Raw genomic sequence first — 27,316 nt, forward strand, 5'->3', positions numbered from 1 at the left:
GATATACGCAGGGCGGTAGCACCGCTGCGGTCAACGCTCACCGGAAGCCATACCGACGCTGGCTATTTCGCTCGAAACCGGAACAAGCACATGAAAGGTATCCTTCGTTTTACCTAGTTTCTTTTTTTTTTTATTGAATCAAACAGCACGTTTCACTGTACAGTCTTCGCAAAAGTTTAATTCTATTTTTGTATACAAAAACGACTAAGCACAATTGTGACCAATTTATGGATTGTGCATCTAATATGTATTTTTAAAAAAAGTAGTGATTTTATCCGTATTTTCTTCAATCACTCACAACAATGGCGTAACGACTATTCAGACGTGCTCCTGTGTTAACCCTTAAATGCATAAAGTAGTAAAACTGCAACATACCATTCAAACGACCATAAAATTATTAGTATGAGTTCAATGCATGCTGTTGCAGGATTATTACTATCATGGTGATATATTTAATCGAGTGGCAACACACTTTTTTTCTTCACGACTGTCAAATTTAAATTGAAATTGACAAATCAAAGCCGATCGTAATTTTGGAGCGGATGAAAATTGTGTATTTGCTTTGCAGTGTAATTATTTGGTTTTCGAAGGTACGTTCAAACAAAATTAGTTATTTTACGTAATAATTCATCTTCTTTTCAGTACAATTTATAAGTTATAAAAAAAACTTTTGGTGTGTTCGGAAATTTTGTTTATTTTGTTGTTGTAAATCTGCAACAATATGCATTTACTAGAAAATGTCCCTGTTTAGTTACTAACTATCACTTTTATTGGTTTTCAGATGCCATACTTGAATCAAAAGCAAATAGAAGAGTATTTAGCTCTAATAAATGATGGAGAGATTTCGGAAGATGATCTTGAGGACTCGGATACAGAAGGTAATGAGAATTTTTATGAAAATGGAGACGATTTGCTTCACGATCTTGAGAGTCCATTAGAAGAGGAAAGTGATGACCCCGATAATGATCCATTCATGGCAGGAGACCCGCCATTGATAAATGAAGCTACAGCAAATGATCAAGTGCCACAGGTTCCATTCCCCTCAACAAGTCAAGCTAGTCGCCGAGCAACTATGAGAGGACTCGTATGGAAGGTAAAAAAAATTGTTTTGAATTCTGACCAGACAGCTTTTCATGGAGACACTACATACCCACCTGAACTGAAGGATGAGGCTACTACTGGTACTCCCTATAGTATTTTTTCACATTTTATTACATCAGAAATAGTTCAAAGGATTGTGGATAACTGAAGCCAATTCATCAGTTCTAAACCTATGTAACTATAGACTGGAACTAGCTGAGGTATTAGCCAAAGTAAATAACTCATTTGAACTCTGCAACAAAAGAGGAAGGCCAAGTACCAGCAACAGTGTTGAAATGGAAATACAAGCAAAAAAAAGGAGAGGACCAGCTCAACATATTCCTCCTAAGGACATAAGGACTGATAATGTTGGTCACTGGCCTGGTAATTGTGTTCGCAGCAGATGCAAAATGCCTGGATGCAAGGGATACACGCAAAACAGGTGTGAGAAGTGTGGAGTAGCTCTTTGTCTTACCACAACCAAAAATTGTTTTAAAAATTTTCATATGTAGTTATTGTCCAGTGAGTACATAGTGTTGTAGTTCTGCAACAAATGGTTTTTAATAAAAATAGCTATGAAAATAAAAAAAAATATTTTTTTTATTATTTTTCCCTAAATCAGCATATTCATGGCTCCAAAATATATTTTTTCTCGGTCTAAAAATAAAATCATGCATAAAATCATGCATTTAAGGGCTAACACGTTAACAATGCGATGTTACACAACGACCATAATATTTTATATCCGAAACATAAATAAAAAAACGCCGAGATTATGACGTGTGCCACAAAAACCAGTAACTATGACAAATGGGTTGGCGGATTACACGCGAAATACCGTTCTTTGGCTTGCTTTTTGTTACGCTAGTCGACTTTTAATGACGTTCAATGATAGTGATTTGCCGGGACTAATCTGGGTACATATTTGTGATTTATGCTTGAATTTTTTTTAGGTTTCCCTTCCAAAGTAAGGGCCTTTAATACAATGATAAAGTTCTACATTACAAAATTTTAATATTGTTTTGTATCTTTTTATAAACGCTTAGAACATGTTGCCGGTCTCTAATTTGAATGGGAATTTGATCTAAATAGTATCCTGGTCGATCATAAATAAAAATAAAACGATTTTATCTCGCGCTAATAAGCGCGCTAACGAAAATTAATTAAATAATAATTTAAATGATTTTCATATAAATGAAGCATAATAATAAATAGGTAATACTATGCTGTAATAATATTAATAATACTATGGATGGAATAGGAAAATGAAATAAACCGAAGTAAATTCCGAACTGCGGTTACTTTAAATTTTTATTAGTATTGTCATCTATTAAAGCAATAAACTTTTATATAATTGAATGTGCACGCTTTGTGTAATTTTAAGCTCGATAATCCATTTCAGAGTACAGTGATTATTCGATTCTAATCACATGTTAATTGGCTTAATTTGCCTACGGGTGTAGGTATACAAGGAATGGGATGATTCATGACTAATTATAAATCTTTTAGCTGTGTATGTTAGTTATATTAACAGTATTACAAAAGGCCCTTTGCTTTGTTAGTAGAATACTAAGTGTGTGTCAGAAACTGGTCAAACTATTCCCCAGACTTACCAATTCGGTTCATAAATTTATCAAATTTTCATTGACTACCAGAGGTGTGTCTAAGAAAAAAGTAAAAGTAATATTACTTGGACAAAGTTAGTTACCGAGAAATTGCAAGAGGTCATGGAATTCAATAATTTTGTTTGCGAACTTAGCGTTTTCTAGAAATTGACGTAAAATGGACTGCTAAGGGGCAAAGTTCGAATCTTGTAAAGAACAAACTTATTTATTGTACGCGCTTCGTTCACTTTTTTTTTTTATGTATCAAAAACTTTTACTGGTGGTAGGGCGGGTTATGTAACGTGTCTATTTCTTCGAGCAACAATCATGCGTCCCAATCTGTGACGGGTAGATAGAGTAGATTGACGAGCAGGTTAGAATTTTACGTTATAAGTAATAGTCGTATTTTAAGTTCGTTAAGAACTTCTCCTTCCTTTTTTTCCCCTACCTATGCTGATAGCCTTGAGATGCTATTTCAGCTTCACCCTAAAGGGTAAGTGAACTCACGGGGCTCAAACCGGAGTGGTGCTAACATTGGCCCTAGCAAGAGCAGTGCTTTGCAGAGTCTACCACCGGACCGGAAACGCGACCCAATGAGAAGATCCGGCGAGAAACTCAGCGGGCTGTGTCTATGGGTTATCATGTATCAATATTCGATGTGTTCATGTCTATGTGTTTCACAAACCGCTTACGATTTTGTTTGATCGTTGTATCTTACGCATATGCGCGACAATGAGAGCCGTTGGGAGCGTCCAGTAATCAACACTATTTCATATCTCACTTAAAGCAATCAGTGGCAAACCACGACATATGAACTATCTGAAAGACAAGGTACATGCGACTCTTGGCGTAAAATTTATTGAACATCTATAATGGAAATCGCTTTGAAATAAAACTTAAAATACAATTAAATTGTACTAAGTATCGAATCTATATATTAATACGTGAAGCAAAAAGTTTGTATCCCTTTTTACGAAAATTGCGCGGACTGAGGAGTATGAAATTTTCAAAACTTATAGAGAATATAGAGAAGTGCACAATGCTAATATTTTTTTTAAATAATGCATAAAAGATACATTAAATCAATAAAGAAAACATCACACACACTACATACCATGTATTGACGCACACACGTATGCATACTATTTATTGTCAAACTTTTGTTCTTAACGTCTGTGGTCAAATTGAGAATAGATTAAATATTGTTTGTCTTTATTAATATTTTTAAAGTGTAGTCTTGACGAAATTTGTGATTATAGAAGTATAAAATACAATCATAATAGGGTACAAACTTACAATTCCAATTAATTATTATAGTCGAATTTCGACTACTGCGGGACCTCTAGTATTTATGAAAACTACACTCTCACTGCTTATTAAATCGATTTTGATTTATTACCTAGCAAATCCTAACGTAAATCATTTTCAACTGTTGGCAGTAAATGTTAGAGAAAGCATTACGTCGGCCGTTGTCAAAGGTTCACTCACGAATTGTTCATTATTTTATCGAATACCTAATGAAAGCTCTAGGCTAGCGTGCGTACAATAGTTGCAGGTAGTTTAATCTAAATTGCAAATTTTACCATCGACACGACCATTACACTAGAACCGATAGAAGAACGAATGTGCTACGGTAGAATTATGCGGAATTTATCAGAGGTCGGTCTTGTAATTTATTTAACAAAATAAATTTACAAGAATAGACGTTAATTATATTTGTTACTACTAACTCTATTCTTAGCGTAAACAAAAATTATACCATTACGTCTTGATAGCATTTATCAACTATCAATATACACAAAATCCGCATAATTTGTAAAAATAAATACAAGCCGATATAAAATGCAAAACAATGTGCTACTTGCGTAATTAACGATTGAGTGGTTGCAATTAAATAAATTCTCAAACTACGAGAGCAGAAAATAAATAAATAAACAGAAATTAATTAAACATAATATTCGCTCAGTTAATTAAGTTAAGCCGACCTTTTTTAAGTGTTCCTATTTTGCGAGAACAGTTTCCGTTTTATCTCGATTAAACGTTTGTTGGACAAAAAAGTTTCTTTTTAAATACATTTTTGATAAAACAAAGAAAACAAAAACGATGATCTAATTTTAAATTACTGTTCTCAAAAGGAACTAATATATTTTCAAACGATTTTTTTTTAATTCAGCCCTTTATATTTAGATATTACCTTTTGATCTAGATGGCATTGATTAATTTTATCTTAATTGGTTAGTACAAACACAAATGTATATTCATAATATATGTATTTAATGGAATATTAATAAGTAAAATTAAATATCTATCTATATATATATATATATATATATATATATATATATATATATATAATATAAAAATGAATTGCTGTTCGTTAGTCTCGCTAAAACTCGAGAACGGCTGGACCGATTTGGCTAATTTTGGTCTTGAATTATTTGTAGAAGTCTAGAGAAGGTTTAAAGGGTAGATAAATATAAAATGCTCGGAATTCAATAAAAATAACAATTTTGTTTTCCCTTTCATGTGTCCCCCGTCGGACGGATTCCTTTTGTTTCTTTTATATAAAAGTTTAGATCTTTTATTTATCGATTGAGGTACTACGAAGTCTGCCGGGTCAGCTAGTGGGTAATAAATACCTAAAATATGACTAATGTTTCTAATAATGTCGCAATCGTGTTTTATATTACCGAAATGTGTGTGTTTAAAACTTTTTTAAACACTTCTGTAACTATAAATATTTATTTCCAAAAATACTATTATTCCATTCAATTATACAAGTAGCCTTTTTTCTTCTTTTTTTTTTTTTTTTTTTTTCCTACCTAAGCTGAGAGCCTTGAGAGGCTATGTCAGCGTAACCCTAACTTTTGTAGGTGAGCTCACGGGGCTCAAACCTGATGACGTTGCTAACACGAACCCTAGCAAGAGTCGTGCTTCGCAGAATCTACCACCGGATCGGAAACGCGACCCACTGAGAAGATCCGGCGAGAAACTCAGTGGGCTGTGTCTGAGAGTTAATTTACTCGTCGAGCCCTTCGTCGCAAGCGACGGGTTCGACGAGAACGGTGACCGGTGCTTGAATTACCTAAAAGCACCGTTAGTGGATCGGGCGGATCCGAGATGACGTGTTTTGGGCGACGTCGACTGCTTTCCATTCTGTCCGCAGGATCGGGAATGTAGTTACCGGCGGCCACGATGAGAGGGTTCTCGTGTCGTGCCGCTTTATCGAAGTGGCGCATGGACGCCGACTGCAGATACTTACTGATGGACTCTAAGTCCAGGTCGTCATGGAGGTCGACGTTCCTGACGAACCACGGGGCTCCGACGGCTATCCTGCAAAAACGGGATTGAATAATTTGGAATGACTTTAAGTGAGTGCGGGCCGCGTGAGCGAACACTACACTTGCATAGGTCATGACGGGGCGTATGCAAGTTTTGTAGAGTGTCACCTTATTTCTAAGGGACATTTTACTTCGCCTACATATCATCGGGTAGAGACGTCCTAGAATGAAGGCGGCACGATCGCGTACCGTCTTGATGTGGGGGCGGAATGTCATCCTACTGTCGAGGGTGACGCCTAAATATTTGACCTTCGGGGCCCACGGTATGGGCTGGTCGAACATCGTGATTGGGCGAACGGCGGGGGCGGGGTTATTGACGCGCCTAGTCGGGAGGGGGATGCTCAGCGTGGTGTTCGGAGGGCGACCCCTTTTGAAGAGCACCGCTGTGCTTTTCGTGGGGTTAATGTCGATGCGCCACTTCCGGAACCACTGTCCCATGGTGGTAGCTGCGGTCTGAAGTCGTCGATGAAGCAACGCCTTCTTCCTACACGAGTAGTAGATGGCGGTGTCATCGGCGAAGAGCGCCAGATGGGTCTCCGGAGACCGGGGTATATCGTTGATATACAAACTGAATAGTAACGGGGAGAGGGCGGAGCCTTGCGGGACTCCGGCTGTGACGTGACGGGGCCGGGAACGCGTTCCCTCGACTCGATATCGGAACGAACGGTTCGACAAGTAGTCTCGTATGATGAGCACGAGTCTGTCTGGCACTCCCATGTTATACAGTTTGAATATCAAACCGTTGTGCCAGACTTTGTCGAACGCCTTCGCTATATCGAAGAAGAGGGCTCCTGTCGGAATGGGTTTCCGCCTGTTCAGCCCTAGTAAGATGTGCTCCGTGAGGCGGTGCACTTGATGGACGCACGAGTGTCTGGCGCGGAATCCAAACTGCTCGTCTATAAGAATTTTATTCGCGGATACGAAATCCCAGAGGCGTTTACGAAGGAGCCGTTCGTATAATTTGCCTATCGCCGGGAGGAGACTGATGGGGCGGTAACTCGCGGTTTCGTTATTCGGTTTGCCCGGCTTGTGTATGCCGATAACGTCCGCTTCTTTCCACGCCGCGGGAAAGATGCAGTTCGTCATAGCAGCATTTAATATCGTGGCCAACATCGTTATCAGTTGGGCTGGTAACAGTTTTAGCGCGCGGTTGCGGATGCCGTCGGAGCCGGGAGCTTTCCGTGGTTGTAGGCTATCGATCGCCTCCTTAACCTCGGAAGTGGTAATGGGGGGTAACGCGTCCGAGGGCGGCAGGGAAGCTCTGCGCTCGACCTCCCTGTCGACGAACTCGGTGTGCTCGGGGTCCGCGTGTTGAGTGCTGGTGGTGCACTGTTCTTGCAGTGCATCGGGCAGCAACTCTGCCTTGTCATCGTCATCGTAAGCCGGTGGTTGGCCTGAGGGGCGTACGAGAGGCGGCATAGTGACGATAGTTTCGGACTTGAGGGTCCTAGCTAGTCGCCAGTATGCTTGGTGAGTGGGCGCGAGTTCTTTTAAATAACTATCCCAGTTTTCGTTTCGGGCGTCGCTCAAGCGGGATTTGACCTCCCGCTGTAAGCGACGCATCCGAGTCCGGTTTGAATCCGTGGGATATCGATCGTAGGCCCGGATTGCCGCGTTCCTAACTCTTACGAGGTCCCTAAGATCGGGGGAAAGTCTGATGCGGTGGAAGCTATCCTCCACATCGACTTGCTTTGAAGATCTTGTGATCGCCGTCGAGACGTGATCAGTGAAGATGTTTATGGATTCGACGGTGTCCTCGGGGGATGGAGTTGAATCCGGGCCGCAAGGGAGGATTGGTGGAGCGGTGTCAGCTAAGCACGTGCCTAGCTTCTTCCAATCCACCATGGTCCTCGTATCTGGTTCGCGGTTGAGGGGGCGACCGAGCTGCATGACGACAGGTCGGTGGTCTGAGTCGAGTTCTGACATTGCCTCGATGGAGCGCAAGCGCAGAGTTACGTTCCTCAGCAGTGCCAGATCTATTGTGCTCGGACGACGCGCGGCGTTGTACGGATAGCACGTGGGGGTCGGGGGGTTGAATATTTCGAATGTGAGGTCGTCTATGAACGCGTCGAGACGCCTTCCGTTCACATTCGTGCGATGACAGTTCCACCTAGTGTGGTGGCAATTTAAATCGCCTGCCAGAATGACCGCGTCCCCCATACCGAGCAGTGTCTCGAGGTCACTGCTCAGGAGGGGTTTGTCAGGAGGGAGATATACGGATGCGATGACGATCGGCTGGTGTCCCGTCAGCGCGATGCGGCACACTGACGCCTCGATATGTAAGAGCGAGGGAGTATCGAGAGGGACGCAGTGCAGGGCCCTCCTATAGTAAATGACAGTCCCGCCCTTGCGGGTGGAGAGTCTGTCATTCCTAACCATGACGTAATTCGCGACTTTGGGGTCGCGACGCGAGGGCTTTAGGAAGGTCTCCTGCACCAGAAGGATGTCGATGAGATTGTCACGTAGAAACTCATAAACCTGGTCGCGCTGACGCGCGAGTCCGTTAGCATTGTAGAATGCTAACTTCAAAGAGTGGGGTTTTAATCTCGCGTTGCACGCCATTGATTACCGGTAATCAAACCAGCGTGCGCTGGACGGACTCGATGACGTCGATGTATTCGAACGTCGCGTTTAGGCGGTCTTCGGCCGTGACCGCTCTGCGCATGGCGTCGGCGAATGCACGCATGCGGTCAATGTTTATCGCGGCGATGTAGTCGCGAATAATTGTAAAGTCATTTGAGTGCGCGGGGCCGGGGCGAGGCGCGGGACCGGGCGCGGGCGCGGGGGCGGGGCGCGGCGCGAGTAGAGGTTGCGGCGCGTACCGCGGTTGGGGTGCCGGTGTCGTTCCTGCCTTCGTGAACGGCAACGGTTTCGCCCACGCGGAGACGGTGGGCACCGGAGCCGGTACTAAAGCCGGTTTCGGCGCGCGGGGCGCCGAAGTCTTGGGGCCAGCGGTTTTAGGGGGCGCGTTTACCGGGCGCTTCCGTGGAGCCTTGGGGCATCCACGGTAGTTGGCCGTGTGTCCCTGCTTGCGGCAGAGTACACAGCTCGGCGGCTCCGTCGCTGTCTCCTTTACTCGCGAGCAATCGGTAGTCGCGTGATCGTCTAAGCACTTCACGCAACGCGGTCGCGCGTTACAGTTACGCGCGGAGTGGCCATAGAGTTGGCAACGGTGGCACTGCCCGGGAGTGCCGCGTTTGTAGGGGGCCTCTACGGTGACCCCCGATAGGCCGCACACGGTGCGGAGACATGAGGCAATTTTCTTGCCCTCCGGTGTGGGTTCGAGTGCTACGAGCACCATGTCGTACGCGAATTTGTCGCGCCCGCTGTGCATCCGGTGCACACTTATGACGGGGTAGGACTGACCTACCAGGTCATTTTTGATTTGCTCGACGTCGAGCTCTTTAGGGACTCCGCGTACTACGACGCGGAGTTCGCGCTCCTCCTGGAGCGCATAGGTATGATAACCTATGCGTTCCTTGCGGAGGTATGCGGTCAACGACCTATGGTCGTCGGATGTTTCCACCTTGATCTGAATTCCATGCGGGATATTCCTCGCATGGACGACATTGATCTTTTGGGCCTTAAGGGCCAGGGACACGCGATCCCAAGAAGACTTTTCCCGCAGGATGACCGGCGGCGGCGCGGGAACTTTTCGAACGGGCGCGGGCCCGGGGCGCGGCGACGGGGTTGCGCGGCGAGGGGATTCCGGGGTTATAACGGTCTTAGGCCGCGACGCGTTCGCGGCCTTAGGTTGTTTGGGCGCCGCGGACGGTTCCACGGCGCGGGCGCGTTTTTTCCCGCGCGCGACGGTGGTGAACCCTTCCGAGGTTCCCGGTAGGGGACTCGCGGCGGACTCGTACTCCATTTCCGACTCGGAGTCGGAGCCGGAGCTTACCGCTACGGAGGACGCGATCGACGCGGGCGCGGGGGTGGGGGGCGACATCGGCGAGTCGCGAGGTACCGGCGCGGGGGGCGACAACGGAGAGTCGCGGAGTGCCGGCGCGTCAAGGCCGGCCTTGTAGGCTTCAAATCTTGCTATTATGTCCGGACAAAAGTCGCGGACGAACTTAAAAAAGAGCGCGCCATTGGCGTCACTCATGGTGAGTGTGCCCGGGGGGGGCGTCCCCGGGATTTAAAGCAAACTCGCCGAAAGGCGAGTCCCCTGAGTGGGATTTATACCCCCTGCGCTGTACTTGCCAGCAGTGATTTGCAGGGGGGGGATGCCTATGCCGTGAAAACGGCAGTCAGCTAGGATTGGGGTGGAGAGTTTTGGAAGGTAGGGCCCCACTGGGTTGTGAGTGCCACAACAAGCGGTGATCGCAGTGGGGGTTAGTCTCGAAAGAGACTGTTTTTTAAAATGATAGATAAATAAATTTAATAATGACAATGAATTGGATGTTTTGGTGATAATATGAAATTGTCGTTTTCGATTGCAGAACTACGAACTCGAAATACGCTTTTCTGAATCAAGGTCGCGATGCCAGCGACAGAGCGTCCGGAATGCAAAACAAAGTCGCGATCAAAGCGACAACGACGATGTCGTGCAAACTAGACACACAATCGCGACAGCAGCGACAATTTTTCAGGAAAACGCGTCCGGGCTCAACAGCGTTGCGATCGGAACTGCCTTTTTTCTTCATACGCGTCCGTCTAATGTAGCGCTTTTTGGTACTATATGTATTTATCTAAATTTTTAAACTTGTGTTTTATTGAAAAGTGATATTGCTAAGTAGTTCGTTGGACCCTCTGCCGCATCAGGAAGTATATCTGCAATAACGAAGACTTATAGCAGCATTGTGGAAGTTTTGGCATACAGATCACGGCTCATCGACTTTTATTAGTGAGGGGCAAAAGGACCAAGCTATAAATTAACCACGATGACACATTTAATGGCCCGTTCACGTATTTTAAAATGCCGATGAGATAACAAAGAACGGTTTCCACCCTATGTTGTCCCATCCATTCTTGTAGAGTTGTTGAATTGTTAGGTAGGACATTTTGCTCAATATTATGTTAACATTGACAAAAAAGGTGTTCAAATTATTGTTCTGCGCTCTGTTGTTGGATATCCTAACCAAAGCACCGGCAGTTTCATACAACTAAAATAATTCAATTACAGTAGTGAATCCACGGCAAGCTTTGCTTTGAGAATCGTTAATGACCGACCGGCTTTGACGGCGGAGACGGTCATTAATTTGGTAGCTAAACGAAACGCAGCACGATTCCCGAGAGATGGCAGCACGATTGCGGTATCGTCGGAACTCGGCTAACTTCGTGCTACGCTAGAGCCTAGCCCATGGAGGCGCATAGACGCCATCACACTTACCAACCAGCCTTCTTGAAGAGCGGTGCCTCTGTACTAAGAACTGTCATTTGTTTTCGTTGGCTATCGCCAAGAGAATATTTTTAAATTGTTCTAAGACAACAAACGTGATTGGTGTACTCATTATTTCTCTTAGCTTGATCGCCCTATTCGCCCCTATGATGTCTGACGATGGTGTTAATAATTGTGGCTTCTCCTAATGTATATTTGTTGATACGACTCGCACACCACCTAACATACATAGGGAATTGGAATAAGTTTTACGACGGGCCCTGGGTTATAACTCCATATATCGATTGCAACGTACCTTATGGAAGGACTTCTGTTTCTTCTTTTAGTGTTTGCTTTATTTCGCATCCGTTTTTTTTTTTTCTATTTTCATTTTATTATTATAAGCATTTACACAAAAATTTTTGTTTTCAAATACCAAAGTATTACATTTTATTCGTTTTTTTCCTTTTTATTCATGATAATATCAAAATAAAAGTATTCATTATTTAATTATTTATTAATCACATATGATGGTGGTATACCAGAAACATCAGAACGAAAATACCTAAACAGAAATAACGACAGAAGACGTCGCTCATTAAATTTTACTAACATCACATCACAAGTAACATACATGAAAAAGTACTGCATGTCGCTAACAAAAGACGGCGGCACGCTAGCGTGCAAGTAAGTTCGTTTTTTAGTACTTTTTTCACAGGGTGCAGCCGTGTGAAGGGGTGAAGAGGTAATGCGATAACACGACGGATGCTTCGAAACAATAGAGATGAAAGTGTTGAGACTTCCTCACTTCCCCCACTCTTATTCGATCTGTTCAAACTGTTTTTTTGCTGTATACTTATATATATTTGAGGCCGCGAGCGCAAAAGTGGCTTAACTCACAATTTTCCATATTCGTACTCAAGTATTGCAATTTATTTATAACTAGCTGACCCGGCAGACATCGTAGTGCCTCAATCGATAAATAAAAGACCTAAACTTTTGTATAAAATAAACTTAAAACAAACATAAGGAATCCGTCCCACGGGGGACACATCAACGGAAAAATAAAATTGTTATTTTCATTTAATTCAGAGTATTTTCATATTTATCTACCTTTTAAACCTTCTCTGGGCTTCCACAAATAATTCAAGACCAAAAATAGCCAAATCGCGGCTGGACCGATTTGGCTATTTTTGGTCGAGTTTTAGCGAGACTAACGAACAGCAATTCATTTTTATATTTATTTAAAATGTTGATGCAAAACCCTATCCTAATCCCTAATTTCATCCATTTATCACGGCTTCGTGAACATTATTTTTGCGCGTTTTGTTTTTACCCACCAAGCAGAGTAAAAGTAAATTCAAACTTCATTATCTCCATACTAACTATTGTAAGTTTAGGCCACTTTTGCGCTGAGGCCTCATTTTTCCACTGACGTAAATATTCATTAAGCGTTTCAAATTATTAATGGCAATTTTATTTCAATGTTGGTATTACAAATTTACAAGTAAGCCCGTGCAATGTGTTTAATTTGGAACTGTTGTTCCATACCATTTGCATATTAACATTTCTCCACAACCGCATGTATCCTTTTAAAGCCGGAACTCATTAGGCTCCATTCAGATTTCACGCGTTAGTAGTCTCATATGTGCTATGTTTAAAAAGTATACACACGCTGCAAATTATTCATATTGTAGTTGGTAAATTTAACTAAATAATTACACGCGTTTGCTGGTGGTATGAATTATTGTCAGCCCGCACGAGAAGGTACCATCACACTACCTATTTCTGCCGTGAAGCAGTAATGCATTTCGGTTTGATATATGGCGCAGACGTTGTAATGTAAAACAGACAATTAGAACTCATGTGTCAAGGTAGGCGACGGTATTTATGTTACTGATGACCATGGGATCCGGTGACCACAAAATACCAAGTAGGCCGTGAATTCGTTAACCCATTTAAGCTATAAAAAATATACATAACATTTTAACTTTTTACATCTAATATAGATGTTCCAGTTTCCTTTGTGTAATGAATGCCGAAAACACACAATTCATAAACAAGTACCATCAAACCCCGAAAATCTTACAGGACACGTGATTAATGATAAAAAGATAATAGAAATGGTTACTGGAATAGAAAGGTGAGTGACGCATTTATGTTGTGGATGTCTATAGGCTCCAGTAACCACTTAACACCAGGTGGGCTGTGAGCTCGTCCACCCATCTAAGCAACAAAAAAAAGCTCTCCATTTGACTAACGAAGCAATCTCTAAAATGATTCGCCTCTTTAATTTTAAAATGGAACACAAGAATACATCGGTAGATATTACATTTCAGTTTGAATCTAAAAACGTTTTAACAAGTTCACGAGAAAATTTCACTTGTTTTTCCAAATGTATTCATAACAGTTTCAAGCACAGAGAGAGACCTCCGCGCGAGCAGTTTTGTGTGTATCAGATTTTTGTACGTAGAAACGCCGGAGGATGAATATTTCAATTGCTTGTTCTGGATGTTTGTGAATACGTTTTGTTTTGAACTTATCGCTCACGTCGCAAAATATTTACCTGTCATATTAAACAATTGATATTCAGATTTTGATCATAAAATTAGATGGCTAGCGGCGTCAACATTTTTTTTATCTACGAACTCTGGTAAGCTTTAATACTAGGTAGACATAATACCTATTAAAAACTCAATCAAGTATTTGCTTGTGATTGAAGATTTCAATTTTATCACACACATTTCACAACTACTAGTAGTCCCGCAGTAGTCGAAATTCGACTATAATTAATTGAAATTATAAGTTGGAACATTATGATGGTTCTATTGTCAAAGACTATTTATTATACTTCTATAATTACAGATTTCGCGAAGACTACACTATAGACTATAGACTAAAGACAAACAATATTTAATCTATACTCAATTTGATCACAGACTATACGCAATAAGAAAAGTTTGACAATAAACAAATAGTATGCGTGCGTGTGTGTGTCAAATACATGATAGCGTGTGTAATTTTTTTTTATTGATTTAATGTCCTTTTAATGCATAATTTAAAAAAAATTATTAACATTCTGCACTCTTTCTCTATAAGTGTGGGAAATTTCATACTCCTCCGTCCGCGAAATTTTCGTAAAAAGGGGTACAAAGTTTCTGTTTCACGTATTAATATATACCTATAGATAGCGCCGATCGAGGTAGCATTCGCCATACGGTACAATATTGTCGAATATAAACGTACGAATTCGTTCTATAAAAATTGTAAGCGATTCTACGTGTGACGGTTCTGAATATAAAACAGGCTGTGTGATCATGGCTGCAGCGGACGCTTGACGAGAGAACACGGTACGCTGATCTTACAAACGTTATTGGATCAGATTTTCGTTTGCTAAACCAGTCAGTTCATTGATTGAAACGAAATAACCATAGTTTCCTTGAAGATTATTCACTTATACAGTAACATGAGTATTGTATACGCTGATTTTATCTGAAAATGTTCATATAATTCAATTGAAAACATAAATCGACCTGTAAAGTCTACTGTCAGATTTCTTGCTAATTACTTCTGGCAGGCGCTTTCTAGTAAAAAAACAGGTTATCGGTCCACTCAGAAATCAACAGTTACTGTATGTATGTTACACGCGTATAAAATAAATACCAACGTCAAACTTGTATCATGAGAACAAAATTTATTTTTTCTCGAATAGAAAAATATAAAATTCGTAATCTGCAAATCGAAAGGCAAGATTGATTGTCAGAAGTAGCAAGTATGACGATGGTGTGCACAACTAATAACTCATAGCATAATTCTAGATGTTAAAACATCAAGTTTTAATAATTGATTACACACGCATGCATAAATTTAATTCACAGTATTTAATTTGATTGTAAGAAAGAACTAATGGCCCTTAAACTCCATTCTGTGCTAAATTGAATCTTTAATGTATCACACCTTGAAAGCTCAAAGGAAATTGGACTATTAATCATTTCAATGGTTATTAATACGCGATCTGATAAAATCTCGAATTGCTCGAAGTTTAATTTGATTTAAAAAAATATGAAAATCTCTTATTGGATCGATTAATAAAGAAGGTAATGAAGTCTAAATACAACATTTAGTGAAATTTTTAACTGCCAAATTAAGATTCGATTCATATAGGTAATTAGTGTAGGCACGGCGTAAGTCCGCACGGGTGCAAACCACCGTTCTGCTTATTTATGCCACGAAGTAGTAATGTGTTCCAGTTTTAAGGGTGGAACAGTTATTAATGCTTCTTCGGTCTAATGTCTCAAGGGTGGCAGAATTTACGCTGTGATATATGTTGTAGACAAATAATAATGTCTAATGTAACTTTATGTTCGGTGCTTTAATTTACAAATGAAAAATTACTTAGCAAGGAAACATTTTCACAGCTCATTTAAAAACGTATCAACAAAATTGAGTTCTACTTAATTCAGAAACCTTTCAGTGTGCGGGGGAGTAAAATTTAAATTTTATGAAGTGATGACGAATGCTATTGGAGTTTTGCACTCTCCACTCGCAAGCGATCATTGAGTTGAGTGGGGTCAGTATTTAATTGGTGACTCATATCGTGAATTTTTATAACATATTCATATGCATACGTAATATTCAATACGTAATAAAATATCGATAACAATAGGCAAGCCTATAGAAAAGACAGCAGTGAACAGAGCGAACTAGGTAACATCACGAAATATTACCTACAACTGTAAAAAAACAAAACTATCGTTCAGTTGAAAATAAGTGTAGTCGCTCGACCATCGTCGTAACTTCATCAAAAACAATATAAAACACACAAACAGCTTGGAATTAAGATTTAAAAAAGGTTTGTTTATAAATATTTTTAAAATACTCCAATTTGTTTTTTTACTTACTACTGATTAAGCCAGTATATTTTCGCACATAGGAAACATAAACATGTGCCTACACGCCGAGAACTCAAAAACATACATAGTATTATATAGTAGTCATAGTAATCAACCATTCAATCAACGAGACAACAAAAATATTACTAACTAGTACCTTTTTTAATCATAATATATTACGATTTTTTTTATCGCTTAGATGGTTGAACGAGCTCACAGCCCACCTGGTTTTAAGTGGTTACTGTATCCCATAGACATCTATAACGTAAATGCGCCACCCACCTTGAGATATAAGTTCCAAGCTCTCAGTATAGTTACAACGGCTGCCCCACCCTTCAAGCCGAAACGCATTACTGCTTCACGGCAGAAATAGGCAGGGCACGAGTTTAATTTTTGGTGATTTTCTTGGGTCGACGAGTTTCAAGTATCAATTATATAATGGCCGTGCCACCCTTCAAGTCGAAGCGCACATTGGCAGGATGCTCGTATTTTACTTTTGGTAGGGCGTCTTGTAAGCCCACACGTACGTAAGTATTGCCGCAGGTGCATGCCGTATTGTACGTAGGTGGTGCCTATTTCTGCCGTGAAGAAGTAATTCGTTATACTACAAAACTGAGATTTACAATTTTTGTATCAAGTTCGGTTCTACGTTTTACGTTTACGGCATTTACGTTGGTGATGTCCATGAGCTCCAGTAATCACTTAAGAACGGGTAGGCCGTGAGCTCGTCCAACTAAGCAATAAGAAAATGTTGCAGTAATGCGTAATGCAGTAATGCGTTTCGGTTTGAAGGGTGGGGCAGCCGTTGTAACTATACTTGAGACCTTAGAACTTGTATCTCAAGGTGGGTGGCGCATTTACGTTGTGGATGTCTATGGGCTCCAGTAACTACTTAACACCAGGTGGGCTGTGAGCTCGTCCACCCATCAAAGCAATAAAATAAAATAAAAAACTACCCATTCGTAATTACAATAGCAGTATTTACGCATTATTATGAATTTTGCGTTTTTTAAGTACGTTTGATAAATCTGATACTTGTCTGCAGGGTCGGTATATTCTTATCTAGTTTAGTCTTATCTTTTAAGCGGTGACGACTTAAAAACCCTACATGAAAAGTAAAAAAATGAAACAAATCTCTTAGTACAGAACAATGATGCCGACTAACTGAACGCCAGCCCGCATAACATGTTATTTAATAATAAAATCCGTGATGCAGTGAATAAGTATGTAATCTGATTCTTTGCACTTAAACTTTAAACATGTTTCTATAGGACTCACAAGTCACATTATAAACCAGAGAGTTGGTATACTTAAATCAATGTTATAACCAGCATTTAATGTTTCTAGTTGCAAGACGAGCTCAGTTAAATATTAAATAGCAAATTTTTTCTATAGCAGGCATAGCGTATTAAATTTTTTGTAATTTATTTTTTATTGTTTAAAAAAAAGTTTGGACGTTTTGGTCGAATTCGTTTTCGAAATATGTTTTATAAGCTATTTTAAGAATATGTCCAACTTTTATTTCAATCTAGCTGACCCGGCAGACTTCGTAGTGCCTCGATCTATAAATAAAAGACCTAAACTTTTGTATAAAATAAACTTAAAACAAACAAAAGGAATCCGTCCGACGGAGGACACATCAAAGGAAAAACAAAATTGTTATTTTAATTTAATTCCGAGAATTTTCATATTTATCAACCTTTTAAACCTTCTCTGGACCTCCACAAATAATTCAAGACCAAAATTAGCCAAATTGGTCCGTCCAGCCGTTCTCGAGTTTTAGCGAAACTAACGAACAGCAGTTCATTTTTATATATATAGATAACTGTTTCAAAATAGATGTATAAGCTGATGCTTCAAGGAATACCTTGGAACCTAATATATCAGAAGTCGCGGTTGTCAGATAAAATTGATGGTCTGTGAAAATATTCAAGATAAGAAATAAAACGTAAATCTTAACAGGAGGTTCGTATCTCGTGGATGTCACCCGCATCACTGTCATATGTCGGACCCCAACATTATTTGCATTGAGTTACAACTTATCTGCCGCGACCCACGATATTTTATTAAAATGTTTCGAATTAAACGAATATGCTTCTTTTTCCTTTCTCATCGAAGGGTTTGAATTATGGCCGAAGGTATTATACATATTTTATATTGAGGATCGTTTTTTAGCCACACGCGAAGATACCTGAGAATTTATTATATGGCATCAATTTCGATTATCAGTAAAAATTGCTCCCACAATAATAGGTTGTACGTAAATAAATAAAAAACACTAAGTAAGCTAAGCTAAGTTTTATTCGGTCTAGTTGTAATTTACTTCGTAGATATTTTTTTCCTGATGTTTTAAAAATTAACTATAGGTTGGATTCTTTAAAATTTTCACAATTAAAAGCGATCAGTCGTTTTCTTTAATTTATGATTACGAATACCTTAAAGAGTCACTTTTCACATCGGGTAGGGTATACCCATAACCCTATACAATTTTTAATGTTAATAAATTTTCTAAAATATTTATGATCCTAGCAATATCTTATTCAAAAATACGAACTCATTAAAATGATAATTATGTATATGACTTTTAAATTCGTATTTGTGATTAAGGCAAAATGTGATTTGTGACAAAACACAATTTTATGAACGACATAGATGAAAAAAAGTACTTTTGAAGCAAATTACATCTGTTTCCTTCGTGTACATACAAGTTTTGTACATTATTTTATCGGTCACGTCAGCGAAGACTTTAAAACACATTTACATAAGTAGATTCTACACATACATCTCAGGTGTCGAAACAACGAGGATTGAATACCAAATGTTAGTAGGGAGTAACCCGCATCACGCGCCTATATTGAATTCTCTACCAATTGATACTTTGTCACCTTCAGGAACGCAGGAAGTGCGACAGGATATCTTGTCATATTACATCATCGCTAAAAAGACAATGTATTGTTTAAAGGGTGCTCATTTGTATGCTCATTTCCTATTACGTGTAAGCAGCTTCATTTAACAGAGATATATAAAAAAAACAAGCCGATTTTCCGTCCAATTAAAAGTAAAAATGGAAAAGCGAGATCAAATAGCAGCGTTACTCGTTACTACGTATAGTCTATTTTTAGATCGAAACACAATAATCGATAGCACCCAATGGCAGAAAATGCTAATGGTACGTACGTTTAGTTCGAAAAAAAATGAAGTAGAAACATGTAAGTTTATTGATATTAATTACATTTTAAAAATCAGATGACAAGATGATCAGACACACAATAATCGATAGCACCCTATGGCAGAAAATGCTAATGGTACGTACGTTTAGTTCGAAAAAAAATGAAGTAGAAACATGTAAGTTTATTGATATTAATTACATTTTAAAAATCAGATGACAAGATGATCAGACACACAATAATCGATAGCACCCTATGGCAGAAAATGCTAATGGTACGTACATTTAGTTCGAAAAAAATGAAGTGGAAACATAACAGTTTATTGATATTAATTTCATTTAAAAAATCAAATGCATTATGTATCAAGACACTGTTTAAAGTTTACATAGCGTACTTATAACGATGCCATTGATATTATCTGAAACGGAACTCAGAGAATGAAACCTAAGCTTGAGTCTCTACAACTCATCCGATTCCAATTAAGCATGCCCTAAGGAACGACAGCTGAAAAAATAACGCCATTTTGAAATCAAAACATTCAATCTTTTCCATTGTTCCCTTGCATTTGTATTTCATTCTGTAACACTTTTCCAGTGAAGCATTTTATAACACACGCAAAATATTTCATATAAAGCGAAATGCGTTCTTAGGAATTTAATTTTGATGAAGCGTGAGCACGCCTGGTTTTGTACACGACAAGAGTTATTAAAATATTTCAATTTGGATCCAACCCGAGTTTGAACCGATACCAATTATGACAGATTCTTATATTCTTTTTTTTTTCTGAAAGAGATCTATACGTTATTTAATCGGAATTACATTTAACTTAAAAAATAAATTTCTAATTCTATACTACAAAATTTATGTTTTGTTACTGGTCATTAACAACTACATATGTATTTAAATGTTTGCTCGCGTAATACACGTCGTATGTTGTAACTCAATATACAGTGACTCGTAACCTTTACAAAGGAAGCTCAAATGAAATTAAACTGTCCGTTGATTGACGAAGGGAACCGTTGTCCACAATAATTATGTTTCAGAGGAAACGTGTAAGATGAGAGCTCCTCGTGTATTCTAACAATTTATTTCTTCTACGAGGCTACATTATACGATATGAAATTACGACTCTATAGAGAAAATTACCATCATTATTTGTTTTTTTTTTAAATAATAATTTTTTATCCATATTCTATATATATATAAATGAATTGCTGTTCGCTAGTCTCGCTAAAACTCGAGAACGGCTGGACCGATTTGGCGAATTTTGGTCTTGAATTATTTGTCCAGAGAATATTTAAAAGGTAAATAAATATGAAAATGCTCGGAATTAAATAAAAATAACAATTTTGTTTTTCCTTTGATATGTCCCCCGTCGGATGGATTCCTTTTGTTTGTTTTAAGTTTATTTTATACAAACGTTTAGGACTTTTATTTATGGATTAAGGCACTACGAAGTCTGCCGGGTCAGCTGGTTGGAAATAATTACAGCTGATAAGTCCTGTTTTGTGATTATACGGAGATGGTACAGTGTTCTATGTTCTTCTTTCATATTTGTTGTAATTGTCCCTGACTATTCTACTTGGCTTTCCTTAAGTACAAACAAGTATACAACAATTGAAAAGCTACTAATTCCAAGCACCCATTGACGAAGAATACAATGGCACTGTCGTAAGACAAACGGATGCAGCCATTTGACTTGTTGACTTCAATTAGGTAACTTAGCGTTACCCTCATCTTAGGGCATCTTTGAATAGTATCTTTTTATGTATAATGTAAACCTTACCTGCCTTTTTTAAGGAAGATTTTTAACTAAGGTTTTTCTAATTTCATCAGGGCAGGTGGTCGAGCACAGTATCAGCCAGCAGGGGTCAAATTTGCTAACAACTGCCCGAGCTCCTCCGAAAGAGACCTAACAGCTCAATAGCAGCTGCTTCGCAAATATATTCGAAGTCGTCGTGGCCTAAAGGATAAGACGTCCGGTGCATTCGTGCTGAAGCGGTGTATCGGCGTTCGAATCCCGCAGGCGGGTACCAATTTTTCTAATGAAATACGTACTCAACAAAATATGTTCACGATTGACTTCCACGGTGAAGGAATAACATCGTGTAATAAAAATCAAACCCGCAAAAATTATAATTTGCGTAGTTACTGGTGGTAGGACCTCTTGTGAGTCCGCGTGGGTGGGTACCACCACCCTGTCTATTTCTGCCGTGAAGCAGTAATGCGTTTCGGTTTGAAGGATGGGGCAGCCGTTGTAACTATACTTGAGACCTTAGAACTTATATCTCAAGGTGGGTGGCGCATTTACGTTCTAGATGTCTAAGGGCTCCAGTAACCACTTAACTCCAGGTGGGCTGTGAGCTCGTCCACCCATCTAAGCAATAAAAAATAAATAAAAAAAACTAATGCCGGATCGGAATCGCGACCTGCTGAATGATGGGCGGGCTGATGTGTAGGTTAGGTTGTAAGTCGAACTCTTTGGCAAGTTCGACGAGTACGGCTACCAAGGTCTTTAAGCCTGCTCCTAGTGCTAGAGCTGCAGGTGTTTGTTAATAATCTTAGTGGATCAGATGGATCCGTTAATCCGATGACCGGCTTCTGTGTAAGCCAGAGTCACGGATTTATCAGCAGCGCCAACGATGAGGCGATTATCTAGACTTTCTAGACGCATGGCCTTACCGAAGTGCCGTTCCGACGCTCTGACTTCAGGTGTTTCCTGATGGATTCAAGGCCCAGATGGTTATGTAGGTCGACCTTCCTTAAGAAGCACGGTGCTCCGACGGCTAACCTCAAAAACGTGATTGGAGGGATTGGAGGGTGTCTATGTGGGCCCGCCGCCTGAGCGAACACCACACTCGCGTAATACATTACGAATGATTATATGCAAGTTTTTTAAAGGGTCACTTTGTTACGAAGATACATTTTATTCCTTACAAATCATGGGATAGTCTGCCGAGGATATATGCGGTATGGTCGTAAACAGACTTAGTGTGGGCGGAATGTCATGGATGCATCCAGGATGAATCGCAGATACTTGACCTTCCTGGCTCGGGCCAAAGAGAGTGATCGCGGTTGTAAGATTCCTACGTCTAATGCAGGAAGAGATTCGCATTGATCTTTCCTCCCTGTAATATAAAGCTGTGATATGAGCTTACAAAAAATTTAGTAAAAACTTAACGATTTTCAAGTAAGTAAGTATCTAAAGTTTGGCCGTCCAATTAGATGCCTTCTTATACTGTAATTAAAGAACTCTTCCCGAATTAATACTTAAGCCTTTCATGAAAATTTTGATTCATAACAAGTTTCTACTCCCCCCATATCTTGACTACCCTTATTCACAACTCGTGATTTGATTATCTTGTTAACGGTTTACGCCTATCGGAACTTTGTATGAGTTCAATTTTACGTAATTTTTTTCCCTTTACTTTGTAGATTTTTTACTATTTTCCAGAGAAATTAATTTGTTATTAGATAAGAGGTTTAATTTACACGTATATCTTAATTACGAAAAACGTTGCGAATGACGATAGTGCAGTTAGAACATAGAAACTAATCTATCTGTTTTTATTTCATGTGGGCATTTGTAACATCAGCTTATAAACGTTATTTATATGTTTCGGAACGTTATAAGTCTATTCTCGAAACTCTGACTTAAAAGCAATAATGTTTAAAACATAAAATATTCCAATACAAATTCATTTGCTATTTCTAGACGTCAGGTCGTGGATATAACGCATCATTCTTGTTGAACGCGCAGTGAGCTTTGCATCTCCATGCAACAAAGGCAAAAAAACTTGATAGAAAATACGATAGAATTATACTGGTTTTTGGTATCTGGCCGTACGGTATGGGATGTGTATGGGATACTATGGACCAATATTGTAGGTGGAGCATAACCGAACAAATAAACGTATAATAATAATAATAATAATAATGGGCATGTCGCAAAATTTAGGTATTGACGTGGCGGTCGTCAAACAGGCTGCATGCGACTTGTTTTGTGAACGTTTAACAAAAGTGTGTAAGAGCCTTTTGTCGGGCGTGAATAAGACAAAGGCGTTTAACGGCTGGGCGATGCCCGTCCTGTTGTATACCTTCGGCGTGCTCAGGTGGACTCAGACCGAACTGGATGCCCTGGATAGAAAAGTCCGCTCAATTATGACCCTCCATAGGATGCTTCACCCGAAGTCCTCGGTAATGAGATTGTACATTCCGCGGAAGTGTGGTGGCCGGGGCCTACTTAGCGCCAAGGTCATGCACAACAGTGGGGTGTGCAGTCTCAGGAAATATTTCCTATCGAGGGCTGACAGTGTGATGCACAGAGAGGTCATGGAATGCGACAAAGGACTGACCCCGCTAGCCCTGGCCAGAGACGGGTGGCAATCACCGGCGGTACTCAGTACCTCTGACCGTGAGGCCATATGGAAAGGGAAAGAGCTGCACGGACGCTTCTTTCAGGCACTGCATGAGCCCCACGTGGACAAAGAAGCCTCCGTGCACTGGCTGCGATTCGGTGACCTCTTTGGGGAAACCGAGGGTTTTGTCTGTGCAATACAGGATCAGGTTATCAGGACGAACAACTATAGGAAGCACATTCTGAGGGATGGGACAGCTGACATCTGTCGATTATGCCGCCGACCGGGTGAATCCCTCAGACATGTCACCTCTGGTTGTTCTATGCTTGCTAACACTGAGTACTTGCACAGACATAACCAAGCAGCCAGAATCCTCCACCAAGAGCTCGCCCTTAAGTATGGCCTCATCGAACAGAGGCTACCGTATTATAAGTACCAGCCGGACGCTGTACTCGAAAACGACCGTGCCAAGCTCTACTGGGACCGGCCCATCATTACGGACAGGACTATTCTTGCGAATAAGCCTGATATCGTGCTGATGGACCAGACGGAGTCTCGGGTATTTCTGGTGGATATCACCATCCCCTACGACGAGAACCTCGTGCGGGCCGAGGCAGATAAAAAGACCAAATATTTGGACCTGGCGCACGAGGTGACCGATATGTGGAGGGTGGTATCTACAGAAATAATCCCGGTAGTTGTGTCGGTGAATGGTTTGGTCCCTAAAAGCCTCTCAAAACATCTCGAGAGGCTTGGTCTCAATAAAAAGTCGGTGGTGGCCCAAATGCAAAAAGCAGTCTTGCTCGACAATGCCCGTATAGTTCGCCGGTTTCTCTCCCAATAGTCCCTAACGCTCCGGCCGATTGTTGCCCACCTCGCCGGAGTGTGTCCTGCCGTCTTCCCAGGCGTGGCAGTGTTTAATACATAATAATAATAAAACTCTTCAATAATAAATACATATAAACAACAAATAAAATAACCGTGTTCAGTATGTCTTATTCATAATTGCCCGATTTCGCATGAATACAGTGCTAAAATTTTACAGTATTTATATATTACATATCTATCTAGATTTCATTTAAAACTTAATGATTCTTCCTTCAAATTTAGCGAGCTTCCCATTTAAACCTACACGCCCTAGTTCCTAATTGAAAATTTGAAAAATCCTCATATATGTCTACATTCATTTCTAATCAGAAGCAGTTACATGTAATTTTGTGAAAATGACAGACTTCCATACAACCGTTGTTCATCCCTTGTTCAAGTTTGTAGGCCCAGCGGCTTAGGCTCTGCGTTGATGAATCAGTCAGTCAGTCGGGACTATTCATTATATATGTATGGATTGATAAAACTAGAGGGGCTGTCTGAAAGTGCTGCGTAGATTTCTAGTTTATTATTCAGGGCAATTAAGTGCGTGGTTTGTAAATACATAGATTTAAATACCGCTGATCTGAAGTCCAATCCTTGTATTTTATTATTAGACGTTATGAAAAAAAAAAGAATAATAATAATCAATGAAAACGAATGACTTGTTTATCTCGCTATTTTAAGGGCTAGTGTACTAGATAATTGTACCACGTTGACCGGGTTCGAATCCATACAAGAGCTAGAATCTTTGTCAACTATATCAACTACAATCATGCCTATCAGTCACTAAGGAGAAATCCGTAACAACCGATCTACATCTATGTAAAACACTTTACTTTCAAAACAATTTTACCCATAATAGAAAGTGGGCAATTCAAATACTATCCAGTTATGAATGGCCAACCAAGTGAGTCACAGTTAACAACCAGATGGTCAGGATTACAATTCTGATTCACGATCATTTATCGCATCTGTTAACTGTGTTATGCAAATCGAAACAATATGTAAGAATTATGCACTTAGCCGTATCACAGTTGCACAGCGAGAGTAAATTACCCTAATAAGCTTAAAGCTTTAAAATAAATATATCTTGAATGTAAATTTTGTATAGACTGCAATAATTTTCTGTACAACACAAATTAGGACCCACCATATAGTAATTCTCTAGTAGTGTTTGTAAGAAGAATTTATGTCTTCGTTCTTATTATTATATTCCCAATTAACAGGACGTTTTCGTAGATTGTGTATCTACGAAACAAATACGAGATAAATACGCAACCGGTTTTCGTAAATGTCAATAAACTTATAACCACCGCAACGATGATACAACTTGAAACGAACTAATTCATAACAACGGCTACTCAGCACTATAAGTTTTAATTATGAGGTAGGTAATATACTAAATTACTGTATGCAGAAAACTTTTGAGTGCCAAGTTCAAAAACTTGTCTTGTTCCGTTTTTATGTAACATAAAGTTTAAGTATACCTGAGAGAGATCTGCGTCTTCCTTCAACTTTTCAGCTACAGTCATCTTCCTGTCAGCCAGAACGAGTCCGACGCACATCACTAGTAACAAAATACACGGCCCCATAATTGCAAGAAAACATCCAAATTTTCACAGCACACTCGCGGAGTACATGTGCGGTATTCGGAGTTCGGACGCGCGAAGATAGGGAATGCGCGGCGGTAAATGCCGGGTGGAGAGTCGAGGCAACGCGTTGACGCACTCAGACCGTGTTCCTTTCCCGCTCGCTCACGATGCGACCGTTGTTATTACTGGTCATCATCGTGACCGTTGGATTTCGAATAATGATCACGAATTAATTATTGATGGCTTTAAAATATTTCGTTTCTATTATTAGTAAGATTAATAAGACCACTTGTTAAAATGTAATTCGAAGATTAAACAAAAAACACGAAATAGAGATGTTCAGTTTATAATTTAATAACCATGCTACAAATGTTTTTTTTTATAATTGAGAGATTACTGGTGGCCCGAAGGCCTTTCCAGTTTCACCAGGACAGGTGGGCGAGCAAAGGCTCAGCCAGGAGGGGTGGGATTTGCTAACAGCTGCCCGAGCGCCTCCGAAGGAGACCTAACAACTCAAGAGCAATTGCTTCGCGAATGAATCTACTACCGGATCGGAATCGCGACCCGCTGAGAAGATCCGGCGAGAAACTCAGCGGGCTGATTCATGGGCTAGGTTGCATGTCTACCTCTTTGTCGAGTTCGACGAGTACGGTTACTGGGGTACCTAAGCCTGCTCCTAGTATTAGAGCTGAAGGATCTAATGCAAAGGTTATTGGATCTGATGGATCCGTAAGGACTTGTCTAGGGCGTTGACGGTGACTGGCTCCTGCATGATCAGGATTCGGTGAGTAGTCAGCGGCGGCAATGATAAGGCGATTATCATGACACATAGCCTTACAAATGATTTAGTTCAGTACACGAATCTTAACGGTACCCACGAAATTTCTATTAGGTGCTTTAATTACTACAATAGTTAAACACGAAAGCGTACGCAATTATGTCGAACCGAAAGAAACTTTATCAATTGCTTGTCTCGCAGTGGTTCGCCAACACACACTCTAACTTCAAATATAACTTTGATTAACTTAAAGCTATGATCTTTACTGAAATGACAATGAGAATCTCTGATTATAATACAAAAATTATAACACAAAAAGT

The 27,316-nt window shown here is 40.1% G+C and overlaps 3 protein-coding genes across 4 annotated transcripts in view; 2 read left to right on the forward strand and 1 right to left on the reverse strand.

Annotated features, from left to right (window-relative positions):
- Window positions 1-26,330, reverse strand: part of Fas1 (fasciclin 1 Fas1 domain-containing) — a 69,793-nt gene extending 43,463 nt beyond the window's left edge. For both annotated transcript variants that reach the window (XM_028175157.2, XM_028175155.2), the window contains exon 1: window positions 26,114-26,330. In XM_028175157.2, coding sequence (XP_028030958.2) covers window positions 26,114-26,218 — 105 coding nt within the window. In that variant the 5' untranslated portion in view covers window positions 26,219-26,330. The remainder of the gene's footprint in view (window positions 1-26,113) is intronic.
- On the forward strand, window positions 526-1,780 carry LOC149502325 (uncharacterized). Its single transcript, XM_089729754.1, has 2 exons — window positions 526-590; window positions 782-1,780. The coding sequence occupies exons 1-2, from the start codon at window positions 543-545 to the stop codon at window positions 1,247-1,249; spliced, it is 516 nt and encodes a 171-aa protein (XP_089585880.1). The 5' UTR covers window positions 526-542; the 3' UTR covers window positions 1,250-1,780.
- On the forward strand, window positions 9,655-10,656 carry LOC149502326 (uncharacterized). The gene has a single exon (XM_089729755.1). It carries the CDS (start codon window positions 9,655-9,657, stop codon window positions 10,048-10,050), a length of 396 nt encoding a protein of 131 aa, XP_089585881.1. The 3' UTR covers window positions 10,051-10,656.
- Window positions 26,331-27,316: the final 986 nt, after the last annotated feature.

This window comes from Bombyx mandarina, chromosome 09 (assembly GCF_030267445.1).
Source record: "Bombyx mandarina strain Sakado chromosome 09, ASM3026744v2".
NCBI classification, from domain to species: domain Eukaryota; kingdom Metazoa; phylum Arthropoda; class Insecta; order Lepidoptera; family Bombycidae; genus Bombyx; species Bombyx mandarina.